The following is a 13,214-nucleotide window of genomic DNA, read 5'->3' on the forward strand; positions in this document are numbered from 1 at the left end:
GCATCATACACAGCACATTACACAGCACATTACAACACAACTCAAGAATGACCACACATAGTTTATTCAGTAACCATCCCACCAGTGTGACAGTACTGTTTTAGTGGCATAGGCACACACTGACACATATAGCAGCCGTAATATAGTAAAGGTAGGTGCGTGTGCATGTGTGTGTATACATTTGTTCCTGGGGGGCTGTGATCAGCTTGACATATCAATGCAAGGAGACTGATCTCCGGCCAACAAGATAACAGCCCAATGACACACTCATTGATCCTCTGAACCTTCAAGTGCTTGCAAATAGTTAAGTGACGATATCAAATGGTTTCACTGGAGAGTCATTCCAGTCCTTCCCACTCCACAGTCTAATCTAACCCTGTTCTTCAATGAGGGAGTTCCACCTCTACCTGAAAGCCGTTCACCTGACTAATCACTAGGTTTCCTGATTCAGGAAGTACAGGCCAAGATACATTCTCTCTCCTCTGTTTTGCCTCCTCTCCCCCCCCCCCTCCCTCCCCCAGTTCTGGACATATCCTCTCCTGGGTAAAAAGTCACAAATTGCAGTCAGGAGCCGTGGAGTCAGAGGCTCATGTGCTTCTCGGGGGCCTGCTTGTGGGCAAGGTAGAGGAAGAGGATGCTCGAGAGGGCGCTGACAAGGAAGATGACGTCAAACCAGCGGTGGTAGAAGTTGAACTGGAGCTCTCCCAGGACCTCAGTGACGATGGAGCGGTATTCCAGGGGCATGCTCATACGCATGAGTAGCACGGACGACACAAAATACATCCCCTATCACACAGAAGTAGGTGGGAACAACAGGGAGGATCAATTAGAAGAAAAAAAACTGCTTGTTTTCACCTGCTGTATTAATGTGTTCTGTTCAATAAATGTGAGCGTAGAGCATATGCATTCTCACCATAATCTGGGCCAGGACCAACACTATGACATTGGAGGACTTGCTGCTGGATATGGCATAGAAGAACTATAGAAAAAGGAAAAAAGAGAGCTCTGCTAAGTACTCGGTGGGCACATCTTAGCCACAGACTTGTCAGTTGAAGACAGTATTTTTCCTACGATGTACACTGACCAAGCACTGCAAACTAGGAAGGAAGTGACATGTGGGTGAGCAGCAAGCAGAGCTACGAGGGGATGTGGTACCTTGGTGAGGGTGATGAGGAGGCCTCTGATGGAGGTGACGATGATGATGCCAACAAGAATGAAGGAGATATGCTGGGACCAAAACTTCACCTTAAGTAGAGAAGAGGAGTTTGCATACAGAGTTAACATAACACACAGACAAAAACAACAAGGATAGCATTACCGCACTTAGTCTCATAAAAGATTCAAGATAAACGATTTAATAAAGCGCTGAATGTCTGAGATGTAATAGGTCTATCAAATCATTAACCCTGTCAGGAGAGATTGAACACTGATTGGGTAAGGTTTTACTGCAGAGACCTCAATACCCTGATAAGGATTCCCTTTTTATAACACTCGCTGGTTGTCACACATGTGCACGCATTAAACCAAAGCATTACATCATCACTGCATGGCTATGTGTGCGTCCATGAGTGTGTGAGCTCACATCAAACTGGATGCCCAGGTAGTTGACCGTGATCTCGATTCCTCTGGTCACTGGATCAGTCTTCCCCACGCGGTCAAACACAATGTTGATGGTGGCCTGTGAGTGACAGAGAGTGGGCACTGTGACTGTTTAGAAACCATGAGGTGGTTCTGATTGTGGTCAATAAATCTGACACCATACATACATTTAAACACTATAGATTTGAACTGGACTGTTTCCATGTTCCACAATGGACGACAGTATGGAAGTAGGTTCAGTCAGGCCTTCAGTACAGACGTTGCTAGTAATCCAGTTAGACCTGAGTGAATGTCTTGATGTCTACAGACTCTGTACCACAGACACTTTGCCTACTTGTGGTGCCAGTCTCACCATGAATATCTTCCAAACGCAGTAGATGGAAAAGAAGTATCCCAGGAAGTTAAAGTACTTTCCCTGGAAGGTCTTGGAGTATTCTATACGCTCCTGTAAAAGAGGAGAGATGGAGAAAACCAGCTCAAACATGGGCTCCTGATGGGAGGCATCTAATTATATACCTGTATCGTGTGTGTGTGTGTGTGTGTATGTGTTACCTTGGTGGACTGCAGGTCCACTGTCTCTAGGAAGAGCTGTCTACTCAGCTCCTCCAGAGCATCTACCTCCTGCTGGATCAGAGACAAGTCTGGAAGGTCAAGGAACACATACACGATACACCCACACATGATTCCCTCACGGCCGATACACTCACACACGATATATCTCACACGTGTGAAGGATACTCTCACTGCCTGATGGTGACGAGGTGACACTCTTGATCATGCCCCAGAATCCTGTCTGTTTGTTCTGGTCCTCCCCTCGCTGGTACATCTGCCTCCGTGTCATGGCAATGCTATACACAAAAAAACATAATTATTTTATATTTATCACACACACTTGAGCGTACACACGCACACACGCATTTAAAGAGGACTCTATCTCAGGCCGCCTCTCCAGTGTCTCACCGTTTCTTTTTGCTGACGATCATGTCCATAGTCTGCAGCAGTCTCCTCTCCAGCGCTAGAATGTCACTGTCGGTCACATTCCTTCAGGGGGAGCACAGTCCAGACATCACTATACCTTACCACAACTGACAATCTGGAACATGATGTATGGCTTCACCCTCTAGACTGTTTACATCAGTGCAAGCAGGGTCTCAGGTAGTGTAGATAGGGCTCACCAAAGGGAATAGTGTACTTGTCACAATATTACATTATCAGCTATTTGTACAATATGGACATGACCTTGGTAAGTTTTGTCTACCTCCATATTGCCCGTTGTCTTCACAGAGATATAATTTTTTTTGTCTATTTTATTTGTTGATGTTTGTTGTCTATTCATTTGGTTAATTGCTCTTTGAAAGGGTGTGCTTGCTTTATAATGCTATTACATTGTCATTATATCAGTGGCATAAAATGGTCATAAAATAACAATCATATTATTTATTGTAATTATTTATGGGACAGGCCTATGTAATAGATTTTAGCATGTAAAAATAAGCTCTAAAGTGAGGCATGGTAGTGTAGCAATAATTGGTGGTGTCACTTGGAGGAAGGACATGTATGAGCATTGTGGGCATTGTAGTACTGAGGGGTTTCACCTGAGGAAGTAGGACATGTAGGTGTAAGGGCAGTTGACGGCACCAAAGCCAGACAGCAGTGCCATGAGGGTGACCCCAATGACTCCAACACGACTAATCAGCTGCTCTATGGACAGGATACCTGGAGGAAACCAATGTAGCCAGACAGAAAAAGTCCAGGATTAAAAAAGGCATTCATGTAACTCTGCACCTGTCTGTGATGCAGCATTTTGCCTTTTCTGTGGTTGTTGATATAATAGTCAACAATAACAGGAAGCCATCCACTTTTTTACAGCCCAGAAGTCTGCTTACTAATTTAATTTGCCACATTCCTGTGGTTCAGACAGCTGAGGTTACAAGGAAGAGAGGAAGAGGCTGGAGAAGAACGGATGCATTGGTGTCGCTCCACTCACCATGTTTGGGGCTGAGGATGGGGAAAGGATCCCCCAACTTCCAGAAGAAGTACATGAAGGTGAACCAGACCACACAAGCAAAAAGCAGCTTCTGTCTCTGCACTGCAACATTCACAACACAGTCAAATTATGAAAAGAGAATAGACCAAAAAGTAAACAATAGAGTATGTACAACTCCCATCTGAATTCAAAAGCACATGAAAGTACTATATTATGGTACTATGTGCAGTATTCAAAGCCATGTTCGAGATCAACGACTTAAATGTCTAAAACACAGGCTAGTAATCAAGTTTCATTTGTAGAAGGCTAGATGGGCTGTCATAATTCTATAGCCTGGTGAGTTTGTTATAAGTGGCTAATAAGTATTAAGTAAGTAACACTTAATAAGTAAGTAATAAGTCCACTCACACAGGCGTATGTTGCTGACGACAAAATAGCCAATGTAAAAAGGCACTACGAAGATCAGCACAAGGAGGATTACATACAAGTTCAACTTCCAGTGGAAATACCTGGAACTGGGGGTTACAGAAATGGTCAGTAACAGCATAAAGAGGATACATTTTACATTGGTTGAGCATGGTGAGATCCTAATGACAGCTATGGGCACAATGCAATGCCAGATTCTGCATTATCAGCAAACACACTTCACTGAGGGTAACATAAAGTCAGTGTGAATGAAGACGTTAATCAAAAAGAAGCCACTTCTTACCTACTGCACAAGGCACCCAGTATTTCAAAGATGATGAGCTCAAACATTGTGCAGGAGAAAGCGAATGTGATCGAGAAGACAACTTGGACAACATACTGGCGCACCTGGGATCAAAACAAGATCCGCAAAAGGGCAGGAAGTGATTATGCGGATCATGCGGATCTATCTATGTAGCACTTAGTGCTACAACAAAGACTTAGCTACAGGAATTTAATTAGTATTGCTAACCCGCACCTCATAATCCTTGAACAGCTGTCGCATGAAGAAAAGCCACCCAAAGCCAAAGAAAAACACCTGTCACCAACAAGAGAGGACAATCGGTTAGCTACCTGGCTATAGCTACAGTATACGAGCAAAATCTTTTTTATCGCTAAATTCCTCAAATCACGCAGGTCTCCTTAAAATGCTAACTTATTTCCAAATAATAAATATGTACAAGTGTGTTTTGGGTCCTAAGTGACTAGCTGTGTAGCTACCTGAGAGGTGAACATGATCACTGAGTCCACGAGAAACGACATACTGTTGTCTGATCATAAACCACCACCTAGTATATATTCAAGCAGGTGACTTCTGTTCCCAGTTTTAAAATGGAACTTTAGTTCATGATCAAATGGTAAATTCAGTATAAACGTTAAATAGGTGCTATTTTGCTGAAAATATCATTTTAAGAAGCCGATTCCCATTCTTCTGCTGAGCTGTCAACTTTCGACTAGTATAATTCATCTACGTCATCTTCTTTTTCTTCTTTGACTTTGACTGGTGGATCATAACGAAATTCAAGATGCATGCACCGCCACCTACTGTGCAGGAGACGAATTTCCGAAAAGGGGAAGACTCGTCAAAACAAATGCTCCCGAGTGGTGAACGAATCGTTTATGTTTGCTATACCGAGCCCATGCAAGTCCCGTGAAAAATGTAAGAAATACCGACCCGAGGACCCAGTCGAGTGGTGAACGAATCTGTTTTCATATATTGAGCCTTGCTAAATGATGTCACGATGTGATGCCACGAGAAAATTAATGAATCACTCTCTGAGTCTCTGAGTCATTTTAAAGATTCGTTCAAAATGAACGAATCGTTCACGAACTACAGATCACAAGTAGACCGTGGACCGTGAGTAGACTGTAGACTGCAAATCCATAGTAACACTACAATCACCGAGAGAGCACGCATCATCCTGAAGTTTTCGAGTAAGATATATGTTTTTTATTTTTCAGAAAAAAGTGTTAGTGTAAAAAATCGGATAGTTCCAGGATCCAGCCTACATTACTGAATTATAGAGATGGTTTAACATTAAAAGCAAGCTTTGGATTTGAACTCGAGGGATAAAGTAAACGATTTTTGGTGAATTACTTCTATAATCTTGAAAATGAAAGAGAGCTAATGTGAAAAAAAGTGTTCTCAGTAAATTCATAGGAAACTGTTGGTTGTGTGTGGTAGGCTAACTGTAGTATTTGATGGTTGGGGTAGATCTTTGATTTTGGTCTGTCATCATCTGCACTAGGAGAGTGACAGAAAGACATATGCGTGTGTAAGATGAAGCTGGCCTGATAAACAACCTGAAGACAGTCTACACCACACTGTAAGTTTTTATTATCTATGATACATGGGATCATGTTCCAACTACACATAAATCCTTGTCTTTCCTCTGCTGTTAGTTGAGCTCTGTTGTTCATTGTTTATTGTTGTGTGAGTTATTGTTTTTGACCGGTCTGACTAGTGTGACCTTTCACCCCATCCCCACACCTGCCCTCTCTGGTGGAGACTATGATGTGTGAGGCCGACTTGAAGAGATGCCTGCAGCTGTGTATGTCCTTATTACTGGTGGCCAGACTGCAGGGTGCGTGTCCGCAATACAAAAAGTGAAACCTGTGTTGTACCAAAGAAAAGAAAAGCTTGAATAATAGAGACCGTTGGAGATACTTATTGTGCTGTATTATTTATTACCTTCAGCCTTTACTCCCTTAGCATTTACCACTTTGTACACTTTATATTTATTATATATATGTATTATATATATAAAAAATAATTAACTTCGTATTGCTGTTATTACTGAGCAATGTTGTAACCTTCTAGCAATCTCTGGCACAAGAATTTCCTTTGGGTTTAATAACGTTTTATTTGATCTTTGTTCTGTATATCTCAGGTAGGGTGGTAGCTCCACCCCAGTTGGAGGCTCCAGTCGAGCAGCCCTTCACCCTGACCTGCAGTGTGTCCGGGGTCCGGGGTGATGCTGTGAGGCAGGTCCGCTGGCTGGATGTTAAGAACCAAACACTGCTGTCCCATCAGCCGGGCCAGGTTGACAGCGTGAGCGGGCAGCAGCATGTGCAGCTGGCCCGCTCCACCAAGGACTCCTCCGCCATCACCATCCGCAGGGTGGGCTTCAGGGATGAGGGCTGCTACACATGCATCTTTGACCTGCATCCAGTCGGATCCGAGGAGGGACGCACCTGCCTCACCGTCACCTGTGAGAACATACTGTCTGGCCTGGGGCTGGGGGGGGTCAAGGGTTCTCTTTACACAGTGAAGACACAATCGACAGGAGCAAAGCGGGGGAGGGCGGTGTCGGCTGATTGATGGGCGGTGATGGAGGTGATACTGTAGATAATGATGGAGGAGATAGGCAGTTGTGGTGGTGATAGATGGTGCTTGTGGCGACAGCTATTGATGGAGGCGATGCTGTAGATAATGATGGAGGTAATATAGAGGGCCACAGAAAGAGAGAGGACAAGGCAGAGGAAGACCAGTCTGTTCACATTAGATCTATAATTAGATCCGCTGATGGTCCTAAATCATTTGCGATGCCATTTGTCTTTCTCTTTGGTGCCACACTTTGTTCCCAGCATTGAGTTAGCACGTGTGTCTGTGTGTGTGTGTGTACACGTGTGTGCGAGAGAGAACAGTCGCCTAGAGCTTGGATCATGGGGTTATGGAAAGAAAATGAATGCAGAGGAATGGATCCCAGTGTAGCCACTGAGGATGGAGAGAGGGATCGTTCGGTAAAGCGGAAGCAGCTGTCTCAGACACTTGAGCTAATGTCAGCTAATCTGTGTGTATCTCCGTGTCCTGTTCCCACCTTGTAGCAACATTCAGACTCCTCTCTCTCCCTTTCTCCCCCTCACTCTCTTCCCCTCTCTTTCTCTTCTCCCCCAGCTCGTCTCACATCTGAGGGTAACAAGACAGCAGTGAGTGGCAAACAGGCGTCGCTTTCTTGCTCCTACGGCCTGCCTGAAAAGGTCCAGCAAGTTCTGTGGAAGAGGACAGTCGAGCAAGGGGACTCAGGTGAAATAGCCTCTTACGCCAAGCGCAGCGACCCAATGATCGAGCCCCCCTTCCAGGGCAGGGTCTGGCTCAGCGCCTCCCTGTCCAACAGCCAGCTCACCCTCCAGCCTGTCAGCACCCAGGACGAGGGCTGCTATACCTGCCAGTACCACACCTACCCTGAGGGGACTAAGACCGCAACTTCCTGCCTCTCTGTCTATGGTAACTATGGGTGGGGGGATGATTATGATAATGGAGATGATGGTATTAGTGGTTGTGATGATGATGATGATGATGATGATGATGGTGAACATTATAGTGGTGGGGGTGATGAAGATGATGATAATGGTAATGACGATGAACATATTGAGGATGAATATGATGACTGTGAGTGGTCTACTAATGGTTTTTGGCCATTGGGGTTCTGTTTTTTTAGTATGTAAACAGCCATCCTCCTTCCTTCACCTCTAAAAATGTTATAGCGTAGAAAAGGGCTGTATAACTAAACAGTGAATGGTGTCTGTTTCCCTTCTGCGCCGAGTTAAGAGCCAGTCTGAGGGTGTGTCCACTGGCTCCATGCTGGATAATGACTCTCACAGGCCTATGTAGCTGCAGTGTTATTCCTGTCTATAGTACTTGCAATACGAATGTAGGATCAGGTAACAGCGATGGGATGTTTCCCTTCATGGCTTAGAGAAGATAGTTTGTTTGTCTGCATACTTGGCCTTAGTGAAGCCGTGGGGGCAGGGGGTTGGAGGCGGTCCTGATCTGGTATCAGATTGGCCGTGCACTAAAAGGCGTCATTATGATGTCCAACATGCACATTCTATTCAGTTGGACGTATTGTCGTAAGACAACAAATAGCATAGGCAACGAAAGCAGGGCTGCGGCTAACCCCAAAACCTAACCCTAACCCAAAATTGGTGCAAGGACGGAGAGATAGGAACATGCATGGCATAAAAGTAACACAGTATATACACATGGTAAGACACAATATAGTACATCATTATATAGTTCAAATAGTTACAATATTGTAAACACGTGGCAGTAATGCAAAAGAAAGTCAGAATCAAGTGCAGCAACGGGGGATCCAGGATCAGTGTAATTGATGGCAGTGTAGCGCTCGAGTGTATAATGCTCCCTGAGTGACTGAATGTCAGGGCTGGGCTGGGGCCTGGGGTCCCATGCACAGGCTGCTCTGGGACAGAAAAGAGGAGGAGGAGGAAAATGTGTCTGGGATCTCTCTGTTCTGAAGCTGACAGATATGGCTGGGGCCTGAGGGGAGACACCTGCAGTCTTCTCTGAGGAAGCTGGGAGGAGGACAGCAATTTATTAGAGCTATGACCGGGTCATGGCTAGGACTGGAATAGGTGGAGTATAAATCTGATCTTTGATAGGGAAGAGGACAGCAGCATGTCTGGGTTTGGTGGCATGGGTTTGGTTGTGATGTGTGTGCTGGTGTTATGTGTAATTAACTAGAACATGAAACACAGACTGACAGTCCTGCAAGAGAATGGGCTCTTTGGTGAGCAGGGAGAAAGAGATGGAATGGTGGGGTGAGCGAAGGGTTGAGGGAGAGAATGGCACCAGGCTGACTGTGTCACTGTTAGCCATAGACAGTGCCTCCCTCTTTGCTCTCTCTCTCTCTTCAACTGCTTCTCTCTCTCTGTCTCTCGCTCTCTCTCGGCACGCGGACGCCCTCTCTCTTTCCTCTTACTTGTTTCTTTCTCTCGGTCACCTCCTCCTCTCTTTCCTGTATCAATGCTGGATTCCCACCACAACACTGTGTTGGTCTGGAGTGTAAGCTGTTCCTCTAGCCAAACAGATTATATTATATTCTCATCCTTATCCTCCCTTTTTCAGGCCTAGGCCTGGAGAGGAACCATGGGGCTTAGAGAGCGTGGGTGTGTCAGGCAGTAGTACAGTAGTTCATCTGTCCTCAGTTGTCAAAAGTGCTCCTTTATCTGCCACTGCCATGGTTCTAAACCAGATGGCTAGATGGTGGAGGTTCACTAAGGTACTGATGGTTCTCTGGAACAGGAGATCAGACGTTTATAGAGGACGGTTCTCTACACAAAGAGCTGAAGATTGTAGATAGATAGAGGGATACAGAGCAGATTTTTGGACAGATCTGCCCTCTTATTGCTAGCCAACTCAAATATTCTCAATTCCATTGAACAACATTCCTCCCCCTGCTCTGAGGACAGAGAATTGAAAACAGAGGCAAGGCTTTGCATATGGATCCCAACTATGCAAGAAGCAACATTCCTCAGACTGATCCTTGTGGTGTGTGCCGTCACACACGGGTTGTAGCTACAAGAACTAGAATCTTGAGACAAAGTGGAGCCATGGCATAATCCTGCCTTAAAAATCCACAGTGCAAAGACTGTTGTTTCAACTATTCAGTTACATTGTAAGTAAGATGCAGTGCAGAGTGTGTATATATCTGTGCTGTATATACTGTATAAGTGTGTGTGTGTGTGGTTCCCCAGTGCTGCCCAAGCCCCATGTGAGCTACAAGACAGTGTCTCCGGGGGTGATCGAGGCCAACTGCACCTCCCAATCCCGCCCTCCTGCAGAGATTGTATGGAACGTGGAGAGAGACAACCGCACCATCGGGCCCCCTGTAACATCCCAACTGGCCCAAGGGGACGGGACAACCCTGGTCATCAGCACTCTCACCGTCCAAACAGGGCTCCTGAAGGATGTCTCCATCAAATGCCTGGTCCATCATAAGGGCTTAGAGTCTCCTATCGCTGTATCTATGAATACCAAGAGTGAGTTCAAGCTAGGGTTTCACACACACACTCAAACACATAAGGGAAGAGTTCGGGAGGAACCATATCTCAACTGGCCTCAGCCTCAGATTGTCTTAAACAGACCTGTTTCTGGAATAAGTAGTCTGACGGAGCCAGTAAAAAGCATAAACCTTTTAATACTTAGATCACAATAGATTGATACATGCTGTAGTCTTGGTTTGAGACTAGCCAAGACTACAACAATTCTCATACAGAGGCCTATTGTGGACACATGCACACATACACACACATGCACACACAGTGAGAGAGATTGTTTCACAGCAAATCAGAAATCTTCTAAACTTCAGATAAATTACAATGAATTACACATGGTTAAAACAAGGTACTCTGTGTTAAACCATCTTATAATTCTTAGGCTAAATAAATTACATCCAAGAACAACAAGTGCCTAACCTATTTGTTCTCTTTCTCTCTCTCTAGTTGGGACAGCTCTCACTATCCTTATCTCAGTTACAACAGTTGCAGCTCTGCTGGTTATGAGCCTCTGCTTCTGCCTCTGGAAGTGTTTCCTACGCAAAGAGGGTGAGTGACTGGCTGACTAACAGACTGGCTATCTGATGCGCTGACATGCATGTCTACAGAAAACATAGAAACACATGTGGTTAAAGGCAGGGTAGGTAATGTTTTGAGAAGCACTTTTTGTCATAATTGCTGAAATAAACGGCACATTCTGATAGTAATCAATAAATCAAATGCTCTGACAGTATGTAGTCTTTTTTTTTTTTCTTTCTTTTTTATAAATCTAATGTCTATGTACATAGCAGGACTGTAATAAACACAACCAATCATTGCATTCAGACCGAATGCGATGATTGGAGGGGCTACTTGCCTGTCTCCTACCTGCCTGTGCACTCAATGCAGTAGTCAGGGACAGTGTTCATTGGTTTTGGGGGAGTGGCTTTGAAGAGAGGGGGTGTGTTAATTTGGGTTTAATATTTTCAAACTCAAGCCAAAATAGCTATTTTGTAAAACTACCTGCCTTTAACATACTTTATAAATAGTATGAATACTTTTTACACTCTCCCTTGTTCAGAGGAGGACAGGAGAAACATAATATGCGGTTAGTTTTACCTTGCTGACCTGGCTATTCTGAGAATGTAATTGGTTGTCAAAGCCATAATTCTCTACAGCTGGATTGCGTCAGTGCTTCTTTAGGACTCTCGTTTTACAAAGCTGAGATTGTTTTCCTGCTTTTTGTGCTATAAACTCATTTATAGATGGAGATCCATCCTAAGGAGGGCCAAAAAAATAGGATGCTGCTTCAGCTTGCATGTGTGTGTCTGTGTGCATGTGTAGGTGAAGTTAATGCCTATAGCGTGAAAACAATGGCTTAATGGTTTAGCTAGCTGAACCAGTGTCACAGCCATTCAGACAGATACATGTAATGTATGGATGGACAGACACAGAAATAACAATTGAAAAGCATAACTCTGTTCTTATGCATTTCATTCTAATTCTGAACGGCTGTGTTTTTGACCCTTACACCTCCCAGAGCACAGTATCAGGGCTATTAGTTCTCTGGCGTTGTTTCATGCAGTTTGGCAGACCATTTTAGGTTTTGGGTGGAAACCTGATTAAAATGCCTGAACTTGATGCATTCTATGGTTTTCTGGACCACTATATTACCCAGTAAATTAGCTCTGACCTCAATCTAACCTGGTCTCCGAATGTTGGGATTTTCCTCCCTTTCTCCCTCTCCCTCTCTCTCTCTCTCTCTCTCTCTCTCTCAGACTGAGTTGTCTTTTGAGACAATGTTTGAAATAGGTAGAGGTGGTGATTACATGAACCAATCAACTTTAGCTTTATCAACTGTGGGGAAAAAGACAGGAAAGACAGAGGATGACATCACATCAGAAGACATATACAGCACACTACACTACAATCAAGACCAACATCACTGGAGCGCTTGAGAGAGCCAAACATCAATGATACCCTCCGTTTACCTCTACTCCTAAATGACAGAATTACTCTCAATCCCCAGATAATCCATAATGATACTTGTAGACTTTAATATTTCAATAGCCCTTTTTCTTTTAATACCCTGGTTAGAATTATTTTTTAACTGAGTTTTGGGGTTACGGTGTTTGTCCGGTGTAAATATCTTGCAATATCATACACTAGATATAATTTGTGTGTCGAGGGGGCAAATAACTGAGTGAGTGCATGAGAATTTGGTTAGATTCCATGGTCAGATGGTTTGATCAGATTCTCTGAAACTGACGCAATGGTCACGTCCTACAGGCGCCAAGGGTGGAATGCATTATAAATGTGTCTGGCCAGCTAGTTGCCAATTGTAAACGCTTAGTTGTGTGTGTCTGCGTGTGTGTCTAGACAGTGACTGTACAATTTCATGTTTTTTATTATATTATTCATTCATTTTTCATGTTTGACTCGTGCTTCATGTGCATGGTGTAATATCTATTTGTAGATGTGTAGTGTACACACACCAGAGGCTCATGTCTATTAGTATGAGAAACTGTGTATTTCCCTGTCAATGTCATTTTTTATGTGTCTAAAGCATTCAATATGTGTGTGGAGGGGCCATGGTTTCCATGTTTGTCCTGTTTTCCTAAGCATGCTGACACACTGAATAGCTCATTGATACCCATGGTTAAAGCCCCCATATGAAGACAAATGCTGTTGCTTGATAAATATCAATAAATGACTGAGAAAGCTTACAATTCTTTACAATATTTAAAAACAATTCTGCCTGAGACAGAAAAAAAACATTGACCTTGAATTGTTTTGTTTTGAGCGTGTGATCTTGCTTGAGGGCTGCATCAAGGTTGATCCGACTGAATTGGCTGTGTCAAAGTCAAATTCCTCTCCCATCATATGG

At 44.0% G+C, this 13,214-nt stretch overlaps 2 protein-coding genes across 3 annotated transcripts; one reads left to right on the top strand and one right to left on the bottom strand.

The window, feature by feature from the left end:
• Window positions 1-41: 41 nt before the first annotated feature.
• On the bottom strand, window positions 42-5,044 carry si:ch73-390b10.2 (Golgi pH regulator). Its single transcript, XM_062457157.1, has 14 exons — window positions 4,772-5,044; window positions 4,530-4,589; window positions 4,296-4,399; window positions 3,995-4,101; window positions 3,587-3,688; window positions 3,195-3,315; window positions 2,560-2,640; window positions 2,338-2,447; window positions 2,152-2,240; window positions 1,952-2,044; window positions 1,583-1,678; window positions 1,156-1,245; window positions 914-979; window positions 42-786 (listed from the first exon to the last, which is right to left on the bottom strand). Exons 1-14 carry the CDS (start codon window positions 4,811-4,813, stop codon window positions 580-582), a joined length of 1,368 nt encoding a protein of 455 aa, XP_062313141.1. The 5' UTR covers window positions 4,814-5,044; the 3' UTR covers window positions 42-579.
• Window positions 5,045-5,336: 292 nt separating this feature from the next.
• Window positions 5,337-12,187, top strand: zgc:113337 (uncharacterized protein LOC503741 homolog). 2 transcript variants are annotated; one of them, XM_062457158.1, is made up of 8 exons: window positions 5,337-5,485; window positions 5,800-5,892; window positions 6,022-6,135; window positions 6,442-6,762; window positions 7,449-7,778; window positions 10,049-10,333; window positions 10,796-10,897; window positions 12,106-12,187. In XM_062457158.1, exons 3-8 carry the CDS (start codon window positions 6,063-6,065, stop codon window positions 12,108-12,110), a joined length of 1,116 nt encoding a protein of 371 aa, XP_062313142.1. In that variant the 5' UTR covers window positions 5,337-5,485; window positions 5,800-5,892; window positions 6,022-6,062; the 3' UTR covers window positions 12,111-12,187. The 2 variants fall into 2 exon arrangements, with proteins under 2 accessions (XP_062313142.1, XP_062313143.1); XM_062457159.1 differs by having other exon boundaries at window positions 5,419-5,485; window positions 5,766-5,892.
• Window positions 12,188-13,214: the final 1,027 nt, after the last annotated feature.

This window comes from Osmerus eperlanus, chromosome 3 (assembly GCF_963692335.1).
Source record: "Osmerus eperlanus chromosome 3, fOsmEpe2.1, whole genome shotgun sequence".
Taxonomy (NCBI): domain Eukaryota; kingdom Metazoa; phylum Chordata; class Actinopteri; order Osmeriformes; family Osmeridae; genus Osmerus; species Osmerus eperlanus.

Coding starts and splice junctions, on each gene's coding strand:
- si:ch73-390b10.2 (XM_062457157.1), bottom strand. CDS start 4,813: ATGTCGTTTCTCGTGGACTCAGTGATCATGTTCACCTCTCAG. Junction 980..1,155: donor TCCTCATCACCCTCACCAAG/GTACCACATCCC, acceptor CTTTTTCTATAG/TTCTTCTATGCCATATCCAG. Junction 787..913: donor TGGTCCTGGCCCAGATTATG/GTGAGAATGCAT, acceptor TCTGTGTGATAG/GGGATGTATTTTGTGTCGTC.
- zgc:113337 (XM_062457158.1), top strand. CDS start 6,063: ATGATGTGTGAGGCCGACTTGAAGAGATGCCTGCAGCTGTGTATGTCC. Junction 6,763..7,448: donor CACCTGCCTCACCGTCACCT/GTGAGAACATAC, acceptor CTTCTCCCCCAG/CTCGTCTCACATCTGAGGGT. Junction 7,779..10,048: donor TTCCTGCCTCTCTGTCTATG/GTAACTATGGGT, acceptor GTGGTTCCCCAG/TGCTGCCCAAGCCCCATGTG.